Here is an 18,630-nt window from a genome sequence, read left to right as displayed (position 1 = left end):
AACTAGTCTGATTTCGAATTTGCAAAATGGGACCTGGCTCCACGTGAAAATCATTTTGCTTGTGGCCTTTATTGAGATCCTGTCTCAGAAAACAGGATTTCCCAGTTCAGTTTTCAAACATCATAATTTTTGGGTGGCCATTCCTGAAATTGGACTGACTCGTTCAAAATTCGACATTTGGTTTCCCCCAACAGATATCTAGTTTAAAACAGTGTAACTGACAAAGGAGATGGAATACCTGAAATCTGCTGAATGCCTGGCGTGTGTTAGCTCTGTGGAGTTGCTCTCCTTTTCTGCTAGCTCCTGCAGCTTCTGTAAACTTGCGTGTACCAGACGACACTGGCTCTCCACTGAACTAACATGAGAACTGGGAGAAGAAGTGTAGGCAAGTTAGCATGAATACAAATAAAACTCAACACAATAAAGATTTAAGCAAAGAAAATAGAGTGAATTTACTTTAATATCTGCAATATTCAGAACTCATACTATGGCCCTGTGACAGTGAATATTTTACCCCATCGCTACCCTTCTATGCTACTGAACTCCTGGTTTTAAACCTGTTACTTTGGTTAAGGATGTGGAGGCCAAAGATTTGCATTTTTATATATATCAGTACTGGGTAAGTTTTGGGTAAGAGATTGGATAAGACTGGTTTTCTTGGATGAGAAAGAGGAAGAGGAGCAGGGAGGTTTCCATGCCCTGGCCAACATTCTTTCTCAAACATCAACAAAACCAGATTAATTGGTCATTCAACAACAACTTGCTGTTATATATTGTTATACTGTGCTAGGAAATAGTTATGTGTAAGTGTTCCAGTGGGACCACATTCAAGGCTGCAATGGAGTGTCATGTGATATGTAACAGAAACCATTCTGGTCAGTCCGACAGCAGGCAGTATGGTGGCTGACCAAACAAATAAGTGAAAAGCTCAAGCTTCTCCAAGTTTAAAGTGTGATTATTTTCAACACCTGGGAAACAGAAAACAACAAGAAGATGTACCACTTGCATTCAAGTAGTATCATTTGAATTAGGAATAAGGAAACTGATGCTGAGCTAGGAGGGGAAGGTTAGGAGGGGTGGGCAAAAGTTTGGTCAAAGAGATGAAGAGCTTCAGAGACTGAATGCTAAGAATTAGGATTGAGGTGGTTGAAGGTGCTGCCACTAATGATGAGATAAATGGAAGGGAGGTGCCTGGAAGGCTAGAGTTACAGGTATGGAGTGTTTAGGAAGCGATGTAGAGATTAAGCAGATTGCAGAGAAAGGGTGAGGTGATGCTTTGGAAAGATTTATGGAAAAAAACAATGCTGACAGAGGCTAGAGTCATACAGTTATACAACACAGAAACAGGGTCTTCGGCCCATCGTGTCTGTGCCAACCATCAAGCATCTATCTATTCTAATCCCATTTTCCAGCACTTGGCCCGTAGCTTTGTATGCTATGGCATTTCATGTGCTCACCTAAATACTTCTTAAATGTTGTGAGGGTTCCTGCCTCTACCACCCCTTCAGGCAGTGTGTTCCAGATTCCAACCATCCTCTGGGTGAAATTTTTTTTTCCTCAACTAGGAACCAAGTCAGTCAGGACGGGGTTTGGGGAGAAAGTGGGACACCATATTTATGTATTTTTGGACAAATTTGGATTTATAGAAGATGGGGAAAAAAGACTCAGATTTAGGCAGCACCTTTCATGAATTTTTGCTGTGTTTCCTTCATGACTAAACTTCAGTCAGTTTGCACACAGCAAGATCCCACAAATAGCAACGTGATAATGACCAGGGGAAACGATCACTGACCAACGCAAGCAAATGGAGCGCTGGGTGGAGCACTACCTAGAACTGTACTCCAGGGAAAATGTTGGCACTGATACCGCCCTCAATGCAGCCCAGTCTCTGCCAGTCATGGATGAGCTGGACGAACAGCCAACAAAATCGGAACTCAGTGATGCCGTTGATTCTCTAGCCAGCAGAAAAGCCCCTGGGAAGGACTATGCTCAGCATAGTGGGGAAAGTCTTCGCTCGAGTCATTTTAAACAGACTCCAGAAGCTGGCTGAACGTGTCTACCCTAAGACACATGCTGTTCTCCCTTCGCCAGCTACAGGAGAAATGCTGCGAACAACAGATGCCCCTCTACGTTGCTTTCACAGATCTCACCAAAGCCTTTGACCTCGTCAGCAGACGTGGTCTCTTCAGACTACTAGCAAAGATCAGATGTCCACCAAAGCTACTAAGTATCATCACCTCATTCCATGACAATATGAAAGGCACAATTCAGCATAGTGGTGCCTCATCAGACCCCCTTCCTATCCTGAGTGGCGTGAAACAGGGCTGTGTTCTCACACCTACACTGTTTGGAATCTTCTTCTCCCTGCTGCTCTCACAAGCGTTCAAGTCTTCAGAAGAAGAAATGTTCCTCCATACAAGATCAGATGGCAGGTTGTTCAACCTTGCCCATCTTAGAGCGAAGACCAAAGTACGGAAAGTCCTCTTCAGGGAACTCCTCTTTGCTGATGATGCTGCATTAGCATCCCACACGGAAGAGTGTCTGCAGACTCATCAACAGGATTGCGGCTGCCTGCAACGAATTTGGCCTAACCATCAGCCTCAAGAAAACTAGCATCGTGGGACAGGACGTCAGAAATGCTCCATCCATCAATATCGGCGACCACGCTCTGGAAGTAGTTCAAGAGTTCACCTACCTAGGCTCAACTATCACCAGTAACCTATCTCCCGATGCAGAAATCAACAAGCGCATGGGAAAGGCGTCCGTTGCTATGTCCAGATTGGCCAAGAGGGTGTGGGAAAATGGCGCACTGACATGAAACACAAAAGTCCAAGTGTTTCAAGCCTGTGTCCTCAGTATCTTGCTCTACGGCAGTGAGGCCTGGACAACGTATGTCAACCAAGACTGACATCTCAACTCATTCCATCTTCGCTGCCTCCGGAGAATCCTTGGCATTAGTTGGCAGGACCGTATCTCCAATGCAGAAGTCCTTGAGGCAGCCAACATCCCCAGCATATACACCCTACCGAGCCAGCGGTGCTTGAGATGGCTTGGCCATGTGAGCTGCATGGAAGATGGCAGGATCCCCAAGGACACATTGTATAGCGAGTTCATCACTAGCATCAGACTCACCGGCCGTCCATGTCTCCACTTTAAAGACGTCTGCAAATCCGACATGAACTCCTGTGACATTGACCACAAGTCGTGGGAGACAGTTGCCAGTGATCGCCAGAGCTGGCGGACAGCCATAAAGGCGGGGCTAAGCGTGGCGAGTCGAAGAGACTTAGCAGTTGGCAGGAAAAAAGACAGAAGTGCAAGGGGAGAGCCAACTGTGTAACAGCCCCGACAACCAATTTTATCTGCAGCACCTGTGGAAGAGTCTGTCACTCTAGAATTGGCCTTTATAGCCACTCCAGGCGCTGCTTTACAAACCACTGACCACCTCCAGGCGCTTACCCATTGTCTCCCGAGACAAGGAGGCCAAAGAAGGAGGAGGATGACCAGATAATATTTTTTAGTGATTATGGTTAAACTAGCAAGGACAGATGTTGGAATGATGGAGTTTAGAGGTGACAGTGGGCTGTATAAAGATTTCAGCGGTATTGGAGTGAAGTCGGGCGATGTTCTAGAGATGCTGCTGACTGAAAGTGTGGGACTCAGTGAGCAGCCAGCCAAGGGGCCGAGCGGCCTCCTGTCAACGAAGGGCGGGGCGAGGGGCATCTGGTCCCCATGGAAATGTGACCTAGCAGGCGCATCTACTCACCAGCCGCCTGTAGCCTGCAGCAGCCCACAGCCCAGCCTGCACAGCACACTCCGTACCCCTAGCATCGTGTATGTGTGTGCGGTTAAGCGCCTGCGCTGTAATCGAGTTCCCAGGCCCGGTTTCCTTAGAGTAGGCCCAGGCTCACAGATGCCACCAACACCCAAGGGGGGGGGGGTGCTTATCTACACCAGTGTATGTATTTATTCACTAAATGAAAAACTACAAAGGAATTTAACAGCAGATTATATTTATAATATCTTGTAACCATTCAGGTTTATGAGTGCGTAATTATTTTTAAGAATTTGACATGAGTAAACAACACATCCCTCTCCATACAGCACATGGTATCGTCCCGCACTGGGCTCCGACTGTTCCATTTATTTACTCATGGGGGATGGAATAACAATTTCCAGTGGAATGCGCTGCGGTTTTAAGTTGTTCTCGTTCTGTGATTGCCGACAGGCTTTTTCTTTGTCGAGTTAAGCACAGTGTCAGTGTGAGATGTTGATTTAACGGGGGTAAACTGATCGTGGTTGTTGTTGCCTCCTCTATCCCCCCGGGTGCGTGTGGTAGTGGCGCTGGGTGGAAGATGGCTGCGACGTTGGGTCGCCTCCTCCCTGGGCTTCGGCTGCTCACCGGCCCGAAGCTCGGAGTCAGGCACAGGGGGGCGATGGGAGGTTCGGCGCTCCATTCCTTGCGGGTGACAGGCGGCCCAAGCCAGAGCCCGAGGGTGTCGGGTTGGCAATGCTGTGGCGCCGTATGCCTGCAGCGGGCGGCCGTCCTGTCGCGGGAGAAGAACCCGATGGAAAGCGCGTTCGCGCGGCGGCTGGAACAGGTGGGTGCGTGCACGCGCAGTGCGCGGGGGCGCGCCCAGAGAGCACCTGCGCACTTTATGCTCTTCATTGATGCTGGAGGAAGAGGAGTTGGCCATTCAGCCTCTTGAATCTGTTCCAACTTTCAGTTAGATCATGGCCAAAATGGTCTGCACCCCCAATCAGTTACCTGTGGATTGCCTATAGTTTTGCCCATTGAAAGTCAGGAAAGTAGGGCGGCGCAGTGGTTAGCACCGCAGCCTCACAGCTCCAGCGACCCGGGTTCAATTCCGGGTACTGCCTGTGTGGAGTTTGCAATTCTCCCTGTGTCTGCGTGGGTTTCCTCCGGGTGCTCCAGTTTCCTCCCACATGCCAAAGACTTGCAGGTTGATAGGTAAATTGGCCATTAGAAATTGCCCCTAGTATAGGTAGGTGGTAGGGAAAATATAGGGACAGGTGGGGATGTGGCAGGAATATGGGATTAGTGTAGGAATAGTATAAATGGGTGGTTGATGGTCGGCACAGACTCGGTGGGCCGAAGGGCCTGTTTCAGTGCTGTATCACTAAACTAAAATAAACAAGGTGAATTTCTCTCAGAGTGCATTTGTAATTTATAATTAATAACTTGAGCACATCATCTAGGCTGACACTCCAGCACAGTACTGAGGGAGTTTTGCACTGTCCGAGGTGCTGTCTTTCACATGAGAATTTAAACTGGAATCCCTTATGCTCTTTCAGGTAGATGTAAAAGGTCCTATGGCTGTATTTCAAAGAAGAGCAGGGCAGTTCTCCCTGGTGTTCATCCCGTAACCCGCATCATTATAACAGATTATCTGGTCCTTGCTGTCTGTGGGAGCTTGCTATGTGCAAATTGGCATTTCCTATGTTGCAGCAGTGACTCACTTCAAAAAGCTCATGAAAGGTGCAATATTAATGCAAATTCATTTGTTCTTTTTTCTGTTTTAGTGCAATCATTGTGATGAGCAATGTTATTATGACATTTGTTTAGTGATGTTGGTTGAGGGATAAATATGTTCAATATTTACTGATGAATTGACTGTGGGATACAAAGGATCTTAAGAAATAGGTGCAGGGATAGGCCATTCAGCCCCTTGCACCTGCTGTGCCATTCAGTAAGATCATGGCTTATCTGTTTGTGGCTTTAACTCCACTTTCCTGCCTGCCTTCGATAACCCTTGGCTCTCTTGTAGATCAAAAATCTGTCCAACTTAGCCTTGAATATATTCAATGACCCAGCTTCCACTGATCTCGGGAAGAGAATTCCAAAGATTACCGACCCTCAGAGAAGAAATTCCTTCTCATCTGAGACCCCTTATTTTGAAACTGTGCCCTCTAGTTCTAGATTCCCCCACAAGAGGAAACATCCTCTCAGGATCTACCCTGTCAAGCCCTCTTAGAATCTTATTTGTTTCAATGAGATCACCTCTCGTTCTTCTAAACTCCAGTAAGTATAGATCCAATTTGCGCAACCTTTCCTCACATCTCAGGAATCAGCCTAGTGAACCTTCTCTGAACTGCTTCCAATGCAAATATATCTCTCCTTAAGTAAGGAGACCAAAACTGTACGCAGTACTCTAGGTGTGGTCTCACCAATGCCCTGTACAGTTGTAGCAAGACTTACTGACTTTTATACTCCATCCCCCTTGCTATAAATGCTGACCTTCCATTTGCTTCTTAATTACTTGTTGTACCTGCATGCTAACTTTTTGTGATTCATGTACATGTACCACAGAATTCTGCAGTCTCTCTCCATGTAAATAACATTCTGCTTTTCTATTTCTGCCAAAGTGGATGACCTCACATTTTTCCACATTATACTCCATCTGTCAAATTTGTGCCCACTCACTTAACCTATCTTTATTTCTTTGCAGACACTTTGTGTCTTCCTCACGACTTGCTTTCGTCTTTGTCTTTGTATTGTCTGCAAATGGAGCTTGCCAACCTGAAAATGCTCCATTTATCCCAACTATCTGTTTCCTATTAGTTAACCAATCCTCTATCCATGCTAATATATTTCACCAACACCATGAGCATATGTCTTTGAGTTCAAAGTTCCTACTTTCTAATAGCATTGCATACTAACTTGTTCACATACGGCATAAATCCCTGGTGGATACTGTTTAAGCATTGCCTATAATAATTAATTTACCTGCGTTGGTACAGTCTATCTTGTGAAAATTGTTCATGGCCTCTAACATAAGTCACGGGTGTGTAGTGAAATAACCACTGTTTCACCAGCACAATGGAACAATTGTTACCCTGTCTTATATACTGATCAGTCATAGCTCATGACAAAGTAAACTTTTTTTTTGAATTAGGCCTAGCATGGCACAATACCATCTGTCAATCAGGTTTCATCCTTGTCTGTGCTGTCAGTAGTATGGGTGCTGCTTATGATGTCTGGTAGAAAAAGCATATATGTGTAAAATAGCAAACCTTACTGTGATAACTTCCAAAATTAAATAGCTTTCCGGCATTCAGTGTATCTAGATACACATTTGAAGAATGGCTGAACAGATAAGGTACAGGAAGGCTGCTGGTGCATGAGATACTGTACTCCATTGAGTCAGTATCATCAAAAAGAGAGAAAATGGGATTTATTTTAAAGTGACTGATTAAAATGCCTAGTAATGTGCCGACAATGAGGATTTTGAATCTCAAAGTTGAAGCAGCATTAGTCCTACTCTAACATTTGAATTGGGGAGATCTCTGGCTGTGTAGTGATGGTTCTGCCAAATTTTTTTTTTAATGTTCCCCACGAGTGCTGGGAGAGCGCCCTGAATCATTCTGTCGTTTTCTAAGTTTTTTTCTGCTTGCAGAACACACAACCCGGAGGCTACTGTTTAGAAAGCCTAATGGTACATTTAGCCCCTGATGTGTTCCTGAAGTGCAAGTGATCTCTCCTGCATTTTACAGATAGAACTAGAGAAAAGCCTCTACTCCGATCATGAGCGCCGAGTCTTTGAAGATGAAGAAAAAATTCGTTGGAGGCAGGCAGACGATTACGATTCGGATGAGGACGAGGATGTTGGCCAAGACATTGTGACTGCCCAAGATCTGGAAGATGTGTGGGAACAGAAGCTCAGACAGTTCAGAGCTGCTGATAGAGTACTAGGTCTGTGTCTTTTTCTGCTCAATAGTATTCCATCTTATTTGCCATAAAGTGCTCCAAGTTCTTTGCGTTCATTAGTTACCATGTTTCCTGCCAGGAATGAGGCATATTTCGTTCAAAGTTTTTCATTGATCGAAAGTGAATTGCCTTTGATTCAAAGTCTATAGAGTTTCAAATGATTCCTGGGATGAAGGAGTTATCTTCTGAGGAAAGGTTGGGCCTATACCCATTGGAGTTTAGAAGAATGAGAGGTGATCTTATTGAACCATATAAGCTTGTGAGAGGACTTGACAGTAAAGGCCTGCTCGGGTCTGCAAAAAAAACCCCGACCCGAGCCTGACAGAACCACATCCGACCTGAGCCCAAGTCCTTACATTTTTTTCCTGCGCCTGACCCGACTCGACCACCGCTTTTCATTTTCTTGCTGATCTGGACAAGCTTAAAATAACTGTAACAAAACCACCTTTCTAGTCAAAAAATTAAATTAACAGTGGAGCTATTTACCTGTGATAAAGTGTGTCCGACCCGGCCCAACCCGAGCCCGAATGCCGGACCCGGAAGTGCGACCCGACCTGTCGTCAGGTCTTGTTGGGTTCGGGTCGGGTAGCAGGCCTTTACTTGACAGGCTGTATGCTGGAAGGATGTTTCCACTCATGTACGAGACTAGAACTAAGGGAAAAGTTTCAGAAGAAAGGGGTCTCCCATTTACGATGTAGATGAGAAATATTTTCTCTGAGAATCATTAGTCTGTGGAATCTGCTTCTTCAGAGAGCAGTAGATGCTGGGTCATTGAATATATTCAATGCTAAGTTAGATAGATTCTTGATCGACAAGGGAGTCAAGTGTTATGGAGGCGGACAGGAAAGTGGAGTTGAGGCCACATTCAGATCAGGCATGATCTTATCAAATGGCGGAGCAGGATTGAGGAGCCGAATGTCCTACACCTGCTCCTAATTCGTATGTTCATTACATGATCACTCCATTTCTTACCTCAGTTCATTTTCAGAGCCTTAAAACTGTAGAATCCTTACTTCCTCCAGTCTTTCCTTTATCCTTACAATCCTGACTTTTACAATCAAAGCTTGGTGTCATCCAACTACTTTTTCTTCATTTATCTCAGTGCCAACTATTTTCACCCTAAGTGGTAGGGTAAGATTGTGATAGATGATAGAAAACATCCAGTGCATTGGAATGTATTCTTGGAATATCCAACATTCCATCTTTACTTGTTAAAGGGTTTTGGTGTTTTTAACATTTCTTAATTAATTACAATTTGTGAGTCATTAGTTTGACTTTATTAAAATAGTCTGTATAGTCATATGTATTCACAAACAAATTGATCAATTCTCCAAGAATTGCCATTTTGACAGGCCATTTCATCGTGCCAGAATCATTTGATCCATTTTCCCATGAAACCTAGAATTTCAGTGTTAACCCTTCAGGTTTTCCGGAATAAGTTAGTATGGTTCTGGTGCTACTATGCTGCAGTGTACTGTATTGAGGTCTTGAACCTTTACCTAGGTATTTCTGTAATTAAAAAAAAAGATTGTCAGGCAGCCTGCTTGTATTCGAGAAGGCAGTTTAAAGTGGCTGGTGTTCAACAGAATGTGCCTCTTGATGTTTGCATTGCAGTCACATCTTGCTGAGTTTGGCAAACTTTAAATTGCCATTTCACTGATCTTTCACAATAATTGCCTTGGGGAGAAGGCTGCAATGTTGTTGAATTTCATAACTGCATTCCAGCAGGAATTTTATTTTGAGGTGAAGGAACTTTCAGCATTAAGTAATTGTGTGTGCGTGTGTGTGTCTTATTAGGGCTTATTTTCAGGTAAGGCTACACATATTAAAAGCTGTCTTCTAAAAGGCCTTTCTGAAACACAGTTTTGGAGTTTGCAACCAGCCTCTGCTGACAGAACGATGTTGGTTGTGGAATCCATCCGCGAGTAATATACTGTTCATCATTGTGGATTTGTAATTTCGGTGGTGCTCGGGACAAATTGTAATAATTTATTTGGCTTTTACAACTGTCTCTGACAACCATGGAATGCTTTTAATTTAATTCTTTCATTCAAATGTTATGAATAACTGCATCAGAGCAGGGCAAGTGCTATCATTTATTATAGAGAATACATAGAACCATAGAACAATTACGGCTCAGAGGGAGGCCATTTAGCCCATCGCGTCCGTGCCAGCCGAAAAAACTAGCCGCCAATCTAATCCTACCTACCAGCAGCTGGTCCATAGCCTTGCAGGTTACAGCACTTCAGGTACATGTCCAGGTACCTTTTAAAACAATTCAGGGTTTCTGCATCCACCACCGTTCCTGGCAGCGAATTCCAGACACCCACCACCCTCTGGGTGAAAATGCTTCTCCTCATGTCCCCTCTAATCCTTCTAACAATCACCTTAAATCTGTGTCCCCTGGTAACTGACCTCCCCGCCAGGGGAAACAGGTCCATTCTGTCCACTCTATCTAGGCCCTTCATAATTTTGTACACCTCAATTAAGACTCCCCTCGGCCTCTTCAGTTCCAGGGAAAACAACCCTAGTCTATCCAATCTTTCCTTATAGCTGCAACTTTCAAGCCCTGGCAACATTCTTGTAAATCTCCTCTGTACTCACTCCAGAGCAATTATGTCCTTTCTGAAATGTGGCGACCAGAACTGTACGCAATACTCCAGTTGTGGCTGAACCAGCATTTTATACAGTTCCAGCATTACATCCCTGCTTTTGTATTCCATACCTCAGCCAATAAAGGAAAGCAATCCATATGCCTTCTTCACTCTATCTACCTGTTCTGCCACCTTCAGGGACCTGTGGACATGCACTCCAAGGTGTCTCACTTCTTCTACCCCTCTCAATATCCTCCCGTTTATTGTGTATTCCCTCGCTTTATTTTCCCTCCCCAAATGCATTACCACCTGTCTGGATTGAATTCCATTTGCCACTTACCCGCCCCCTCAACCAAACCATTGATATCATTCTGGAGTCTACGGCTGTCCTCTTCACTATTAATGACACGGCCAATTTTTGTGTCATCAGCAAATTTCCCAATCATGCCTCCCACATTTAAGTCCAAATCATTAATATATACCACAAACAGCAAGGGACCCAACACTGAGCTCTGTGGAACGCCACTGGAAACAGCTTTCCATTCGCAAAAACTTCTGTCGCCTACTACCCTTTGTTTCAGAAAGCAGTTGAGGCCAAATCATTAAATATATTCAAGAAAGAGTTAGATATAATTCTTAGGGCTAAATGAATCAGGGGATACGGGGAGAAAGCGGGAACAGGGTACTGAGTTTGGACGATCAGCCATGTTCGTATTGAATGGCGGTGCAGGCTCAAAGGGCCGAATGGCCTACTCCTGCTCCTATTTTCTATGTTTCCTGTCCCTGAGCCAATTCTGGATCCAACCTGCCACATTACCCTGTATCCCATGGGCTTTCATTTTACTGACCAGTCTGCCATGCGGGACCTTGTCAAATGCCTTACTAAAATCCATGCAGACCACATCCACTGCACTATTATCATCAATCCTCCCTGTCACTTCCTCAAAAAACTCAATTAAGTTAGTAAGACATGACCTTCCTCTAACAAATCTATGCTATCCCTGATTAGTCCATGCCTTTTTAAGTGGCAGTTTACCCTGTCCCTCAGAATTGATCCTAACAATTTACCCACCACTGAGGTCAGACTGACTGGCCTATAATTCTTGGGCCGATCCCTCGCACCCTTTTTAAACAATGGTACAATGTTCACAGACCTCCAATCATCTGGTACCTCGCCTGTTTCTAGTGAGGATTTGAAGATGATCCTCAACGCATCTGCTATTTCCTCCCTGGCTTCCTTGAATGATCTGGGATGCAATCCATCTGGTCCTAGCGATTTATCAACTTTCAAGGATGTTCAGACCCTCTAGTACTCCCTGTCTCATTATGCTTATCGTATCTAATATTTTACACTCCTCCTCTTTAACTATAATGTCTGCATCAACCCTCCCCTTTGTGAAGACAGAGACAAAAAACTCATTAAGAACCCTGCCCACATCTTCTGCATCCACGCATAAGTTCCGTTGTACATCTCTGATGGGCCCGACCCTTTCCTTAGTTATCCTCATGCTCTTAATGTACTGATCAGATATCTTTGGGTTTTCCTTGATTTTACCTGCCAATAATTTTTCATGTCCTCTCTTTGCTTATTTAATTTCCCTTCTTACTTCATCCCTGCATTTTCTATACTCCTTTAGGCTTTCTAAAGTATTAAGATATTTGTGATCGTCATAAGCTTTCTTTTTCTGCTTTAACTTACCCCGTAAGCTTCTAGATAACCGGGGGCTCTAGATTTGGCAGTACCACCCTTAATCTTTCTGGGGACATGCCTACACTGTGCCTGTAGTATCTTGATTTTGAATGCCTCCCACAGGCATGGATACTGTTGAAGTGTTCTGATGTCACATACAACTTCAAAAGCAACCTCTCTAAGTTATTGCAAATCTAAAATGTCTTGTTACATTTTTCTTCATGATTGTATCTACTTTAAATATTTTTTCTTGCACTTTCACAATGTTGGAGTTTATACAAGAAACAAACTACCTTGAGATTTATGGTGGAACTCTGAACAATGTGATCGGAAGTGGAAGTGCATACAATAGCGTACCAGGCTTATAATGAGGGCAGCAGGCAGGAAAAGAAGGCTGTACTGAGGTTCATAGCTGCATCATTTTAAATATAGTGGGTTCCCTGATGGCTCTGTGAGCAAATAACACTGCGGTGTGGTATTGAGCCATATAGACCAGGAAGGTACCAGGTGCATCTATAGCTTGTGCTGGGTTAACTGTTTGTCTGGGGTGGCAGTAGAGCTGATACAATTGGCTTTAGTGCCCCTGAACTAGGGAGGAAAAAAATATTCAGTGTGGTCCTGCTCCTGAATCCATCGCAGTACACAAGTAGATGTTGACTGACTGCCAGATTAGACTTTTCTGCAATGTACTCAACAGTTGAATATCTTGTCACTCACTACTTAAGCTTATGCATAAAGAATGACCGCTTGGAAAAGTTAATGGAGGGCGACCAGCACTTGTGAAACTACCCCAGCAACAGTCGGAAAATTGGCGGTGGAGAAAGCATTCCTTTTCCAACAGTGCATTGTATAACATTACTCTCTGCTGAAGTGGAAAAACTTCTTTAGTTTTACTTGTTAGAAGTGGAAGTGCAATAATGGTAAAGGGATATCATATCAGTTCCCAGGAAGAAAATGGAACTATTCATGATCAATTTATGATTTATTTAATGCAAATGCACCCTTCCTGTATCGGGAAAAGATCCCAAGGAGAAGTTGCTGAATTGTTTCTTGCAACAGTGTCGATGGCCGTCCAGACAGTTATTCAAAATGTGTTTTTTCTACCTGTCTCTTAGAAGCTGAAAAGAAGAACGACAGATCAACATTGAACAGGCGATTGGAAGAAAAACTGATATTATTAGTAAAAGAAAAAGTGGGGGATGAAGAGATCTGGTTGCTGCCACAGAGTGAGTGGAAGCCGGGGGAAACAATGAGGCAGACTGCAGAACGCACCCTGTCTACGCTTTCTGGTAGCAGCATTTTTGGTAGTTTTCTTATACATAATACTGTATTCAATTAGAATCATAGAATGATAACAGCACAGAAGGAGGTCATCCAGCCCATTGTGCCTGTGCTGACTCTTTGGCAGAGCTATCCAGTTAATCCCACTCTGCTCTTTCTCCATGGCCCTGTAATTTTTTTCCTTCAAATATTTATCCAATTCTCTTTTGAATGTTACTGTTGAATCTGCTTCTACCATTCTCTGAAGCAGAGCATTCCAGAGCACAACAACTTGCTGCTTTTATTTTAAAAAATTCTTTGTCATGTCACCTCTGCTTCTTTTGCTAATCCGATGTCTTTTCTCCTTAATTATATCTACTCCTGACATATTTAAATTTGCTTCCTCTCACAATAATGATAGCCACCACCTGTTGGAAAATCATTTTTTAATTATTTTTTCTTTCACCTTTTAAATTTTGTAGGAAACGAATTGCAAGCTGTTTTTCTGGGCAATGCTCCGGTCGGCTTCTATAAATACAAGTATCCTAAGGCCATGCGAACTTCCAATGCTGTGGGGGCCAAAGTGTTTTTCTTTAAAGCCTTGCTGATAAATGGAGACCTCAAGACAAGAAGGAAGGGAGACTATGTGTGGGTAACAAAGAGCGAACTGAAGGACTATCTCAAACCAAAATACTTGCAACAAGTCAGTCGCTTCATCTTTGATACCTCGGCAATGTATGAGTAAAAAATTTGTTTTTTTTTTGTTACAATGGAATCATTGTGAAAATTAAATTATATGCTGAATTTTGCATTTCTCCCATGTCTCTCAAATCATATTTTGGGGAGCTCCTGAAACTTCTGTTACGTTCTTTTTAAGATCAAAACTCTGACTGGAATGTCCCACATTTAAAGCCCGGTTTGCACAGTTAATTGCAGTTGGGATGCTTTAATTAGCCTTGGTTAGGGAGGGAAACCTCTGCTGGAAAGAATGCATATGGATATCAGTTTGAAGACATGATCAAACTTGCTGTTTAACCACTTGGGGAAGGTTTGCTACTGCCTGTTGAATCCTACCTAGAATGGAATCAACATTTTTGGGAAGGAGGGAAGATAATTGGAGGTGGGGGGGAGTGGGGAGGGGGTGTGGGAGGAATCCCAAGTCAAGGACGTCATTCCATTTCTGTAATTTGTCTGTACACAGCTCACGCTCACAAATGTGTAATCAGGGACCAGCTGTTCCCAGCCATCGGGTAGTTCCCCCACCAGCAAAATCCCAGGCCTTGAGACTAGCTTCAAATTGAGCAGCACACCACCACCTTCTCAAGGGCAACTCGGGATGGGCAATAAATGCTGGCATAGCCAGTGACACCCACATCCCATGAATGATTTTAAAAAACCTGATTTTGAAGCGCAAAAATTGTTTAAAAACTGTATTTGCTAAATGGATGTCAGAGTATGATTGGCAAGTTCAGCAATCATGAATGTTGCACTTAAAAATAGTTTTTAGGCTGAAGGTTACTTTCTCTGGAGTTCACCCAACTCCATTGCTCCCAGATCCCATTGATGTATTTCTGGGTTTTTATGGAAGTGCTTCTTTGTGGATTCCTATCACTGCCCATGCTGATAAACAGATCTTGAGACCCACGTGAACCAAAGAGTGTATTTCCCAGCCTAAATAAATGTACTGAGACCCAGGGGTTGAATAGAGAATCCTTGCTTATTGGAATATATCACATGCCACAGTGATCTCTACTTCATGAGATGGAAATGTATACACTGCATCAGACTGAAATTCTGGCTATAAACTAATAGACAAATTTACTTAATGTGAAACAAGTAAATGAACTGTATTTAATACAAATGATTACAGTAATTACAAACTTTACTAAGCTTCTCCATCTCAAAATAGGAGATACTGCACCTTCACCAACCTTCAATATTAACCTGATCTTTGAAATATGGACCTTCAGTTATTACATGGTGAAACACTGACAAAGGCCCCCAGTAACTCTGCTGGTTTCAGACTGACTGCAGAATCAGAAAAAGTCAGCTGCAGTTGCACCATTCCGAATCCTTTGAAGATATAGTGAAAGACTATTTCTCTCAACTATATTGCAATTACAAAGGATGTTTGAATTAAATGGAATGGCTTGATTTATTTTTGAATACAATGGATGGTCTGTTGGACAGCTCGTCATTCAAGTAGAGTGGCAGCAATCAAACCAAGCAAAGCACGGCTTCTGAACTGATTTCTTTCTGCCCATCCTGAGTGCAGCATGCATGCTGTGCAACTTTCAGAAATAGCTAATAACTGTTTGTGTTTTGACCAGGAAGAATCATTTAATAAAAACATAACAGTTTTGTTGCACTTCTATCCACTTCCCAATGCTTCAAGATCCTGGAATATTTCCCCTTCTACCCCCATTCTTTGACAAGGTCCCTCATGGCAGACTGGTAAAAAGGTGAAGTCACACGGGATCAGAGGTGAGCTGGCAAGATGGATACAGAACTGGTTCAGTCATAGAAGACAGAGGGTAGCAGTGGAAGGGTGCTTTTCTGAATGGAGGGATGTGACTAGTGGTGTTCCGCAGGGATCTGTGCTGGGACCTTTGCTCTTTGTAGTATATATAAATGATTTGGAGGAAAATATAGCTGGTCTGATTAGTAAGTTTGCGGACGACACAAAGGTTGGTGGAGTCGCGGATAGTGATGAGGATTGTCAGAGGATACAGCAGGATATAGATCGGTTAGAGACTTGGGCGGAGAAATGGCAGATGGAGTTTAATTCGGACAAATGTGAGGTAATGCATTTTGAAAGGTCTAATGCAGGTGGGAAGTATACAGTAAATGGCAGGACCCTTAGGAGTATTGACAGGCAGAGAGATCTGGGCGTACAGGTCCACAGGTCACTGAAAGTGGCAATGCAGGTGGATAAGGTAGTCAAGGCATACGGCATGCTTGCCTTCATCGGTCGGGGCATAGAGTATAAAAATTGGCAAGTCATGCTGCAGCTGTACAGAACTTTAGTTAGGCCACACTTAGAATATTGCGTGCAATTCTGGTCGCCACACTACCAGAAGGACGTGGAGGCTTTGGAGAGGGTACAGAAGAGGTTTACCAGGATGTTGCCTGGTCTGGAGGGCATTAGCTATGAGGAGAGGTTGGATAAACTCGGATTGTTTTCACTGGAACGATGGAGGTGGAGGGGTGACATGATAGAGGTTTACAAAGTTATGAGCGGCATGGACAGAGTGGATAGTCAGAAGCTTTTTCCCAGGGTGGAAGAGTCAGTTACTAGGGGACATAGCTTTAAGGTGAGAGGGGCAAAGTTTAGAGGGGATGTGCGAGGCAAGTTCTTTACACAGAGGGTGGTGAGTGCCTGGAACTTGCTGCCGGGGGAGGTGGTGGAAGCAGGTACGATAGCGATGTTTAAGAGGCATCTTGACAAATACATGAATAGGATGGGAATAGAGGGATACGGTCCCCGGAAATGCAGAAGGTTTTAGTTTAGGCAGGCATCAAGATCGGCACAGGCTTGGTGGGCCGAATGGCCTGTTCCTGTGCTGTACTGTTCTTTGTTCTTACTTTCCCTTAGCTCTTGGAGCCCCTACCCAACACTATCAGACTGAATGTATTTCACCAGTACTATCAGACCCTATCATCCCAATACCACAATAAGTGCTACCAGGTCCTGTTACGTTATGCCCAAATGCTACTTGACCATATCACCCCCCCCCCCCCCCCCCCAGTAGTGGCATACCCTGGGATTCTGTTTTGCCCAAATGTTTCCAGAGACTGGCACCCCTTTTGCTGTGCTGCCACCCCATTGCTGCTAAGACTGGAACCCCCACCTCAATACTGTGAAGTCCCAAGGACCATCCAGTAAAACAAACACCAAATTTTCACCCCTTGGCGCTAGTGAGATCCAGATTCCTACTCTACAATCCGGCTGGGCGAGGGAAAATCAAGGCATAGGATACCAGTCATTGGGCTGGAGAATACAAGGCAGTGAACTGGCCTGTCAGCAGCTGTTACTACAGTAGGTGAAATGAAGAGGGACTGCAGCCAATTGGGGAGGGATTGGGGGAAGGGATTGGTAGCCTGCTGGTGAGTTAGAACAGTCATTGCAGCAAGTGAGGGGAGGATACTGGCAGCATTGAATAAATGGGAATTTGAGTACAATCCATGATTTGCTACTCATGGAGTAGGGTGGATCCATAATTCTTGCTGAGTGGGGGAGGGGCTCTATGTCAGAGGGAGAGGTGCAGGTACTGGGTGGGAGGTTTTCTATCCTGCTTCTTCACCATGTCAAGTCTTATATGATTGCTTAATACTTGGGACTCAGTGCCTTTCAGCTGTCATCTACCATAATCTTTGATGCATGTTTTGTGCATGAAGGGGTGAACATCTTCGAATCAATGGCGGGGATAAGGGGACAAGGCTGCAAGGTTGCTCAACTTGGACGGGGGGGTGGGGTGGGGGCAAAGATTTGTTGATCTGGGAGGACAACCTGCTCAGCAAGGAGGGGAGTTGGTGGTCAAATATTTGCTCACGTTTGTGGATGATGAATCTCCACCGTTGTAAGAATGGTTCATGCAGATGTTAAGTAGCTTTTGAGATGTTTCTTCAAAAGATCTCTCTACCACTATTGGGCCACTGACATCCCTGTCTATTATTAAATGAAATATCTCAATTTCCCCACCTGAGGTATTTCCTTAGAGCTCTTTTTCCATTTCTGGCTCAATGTCAATCTCCCTAGGGTCCTCTACTTTGCATTATTTCCTCTGTTCTGTGGCTGTCCATGGTTGGATTCAATTGGTTACTTTACAAATAAAAGGGGACTTCGACTGTCATTTTCTGTTTCTGCCACTTACTCTGCTTAGAGCATTCACGCATGGTCCCATTGGGGCTATCATATAACAATAATTATACATTAAACTCACATAGCATGCACATGCTGTGTCATGCTCTGACAACACTTTCCTATCACACTTTGTTGATTGGCTCAAAGTTAAATTAGAAATAACAAGTTAGGGAACTTGTGTATCAAAGGCATGAAAAGCGGCTATAAAAACTACCATTGAAGAACCATTGAAAATAATCAATTCTGAATGAGCAGTTCGGGGGAACTATGATTAAGAGAAAGGATAAGCCATTCAAATTGCCACATAAAAACTTGCAAGCGCATTTTGCTATTTATCCTCCATAGTGTTCTAAACAAAATAAAAATGTCAAAAAAATGTTTTGCAATACTCTGATTGCATTTACTAATCCAAAGATCTTCTGTCGCTTTTAATATCTTCACTGGAGTCTTCGCTGTAAAGTCTTGGTCTGCCTCAAAAGCCAAAGCTTCAGGTGGA

At 43.9% G+C, this 18,630-nt stretch overlaps 2 protein-coding genes across 4 annotated transcripts in view; one reads left to right on the top strand and one right to left on the bottom strand.

The window, feature by feature from the left end:
* mrps11 (mitochondrial ribosomal protein S11) overlaps positions 1-3,922 on the bottom strand; it is a 34,322-nt gene extending 30,400 nt beyond the window's left edge. Inside the window, exons 1-2 of the mRNA XM_068018054.1 lie at positions 3,764-3,922; positions 239-367 (exon numbers count right to left, since the gene is read on the bottom strand). Of these exons, the coding sequence (XP_067874155.1) occupies positions 239-367; positions 3,764-3,828 (194 nt within the window). The 5' untranslated portion in view covers positions 3,829-3,922. The remainder of the gene's footprint in view (positions 1-238; positions 368-3,763) is intronic.
* Positions 3,923-4,173: 251 nt separating this feature from the next.
* On the top strand, positions 4,174-14,085 carry mrpl46 (mitochondrial ribosomal protein L46). Of its 3 annotated transcripts, none has more exons than XM_068018053.1 (4): positions 4,174-4,598; positions 7,513-7,711; positions 13,126-13,236; positions 13,753-14,085. In XM_068018053.1, the coding sequence occupies exons 1-4, from the start codon at positions 4,353-4,355 to the stop codon at positions 14,013-14,015; spliced, it is 819 nt and encodes a 272-aa protein (XP_067874154.1). In that variant the 5' UTR covers positions 4,174-4,352; the 3' UTR covers positions 14,016-14,085. The 3 variants fall into 3 exon arrangements, with proteins under 3 accessions (XP_067874154.1, XP_067874151.1, XP_067874153.1); XM_068018050.1 differs by having other exon boundaries at positions 13,126-13,314; XM_068018052.1 differs by having other exon boundaries at positions 4,183-4,598; positions 13,126-13,299.
* The last annotated feature ends 4,545 nt before the right edge of the window (positions 14,086-18,630 follow it).

Source organism: Heterodontus francisci, chromosome 38 (genome assembly GCF_036365525.1).
Source record: "Heterodontus francisci isolate sHetFra1 chromosome 38, sHetFra1.hap1, whole genome shotgun sequence".
NCBI classification, from domain to species: domain Eukaryota; kingdom Metazoa; phylum Chordata; class Chondrichthyes; order Heterodontiformes; family Heterodontidae; genus Heterodontus; species Heterodontus francisci.
This window is presented reverse-complemented; position numbering and strand designations above follow the sequence as displayed.

Excerpts from the sequence above, each read along its gene's own strand:
- mrpl46 (XM_068018050.1), top strand. The coding sequence starts at position 4,353 with ATGGCTGCGACGTTGGGTCGCCTCCTCCCTGGGCTTCGGCTGCTCACC. Across the intron at positions 4,599-7,512 it reads TCGCGCGGCGGCTGGAACAG|ATAGAACTAGAGAAAAGCCT; the intron begins GTGGGTGCGTGC and ends TGCATTTTACAG. Across the intron at positions 7,712-13,125 it reads AGCTGCTGATAGAGTACTAG|AAGCTGAAAAGAAGAACGAC; the intron begins GTCTGTGTCTTT and ends CCTGTCTCTTAG.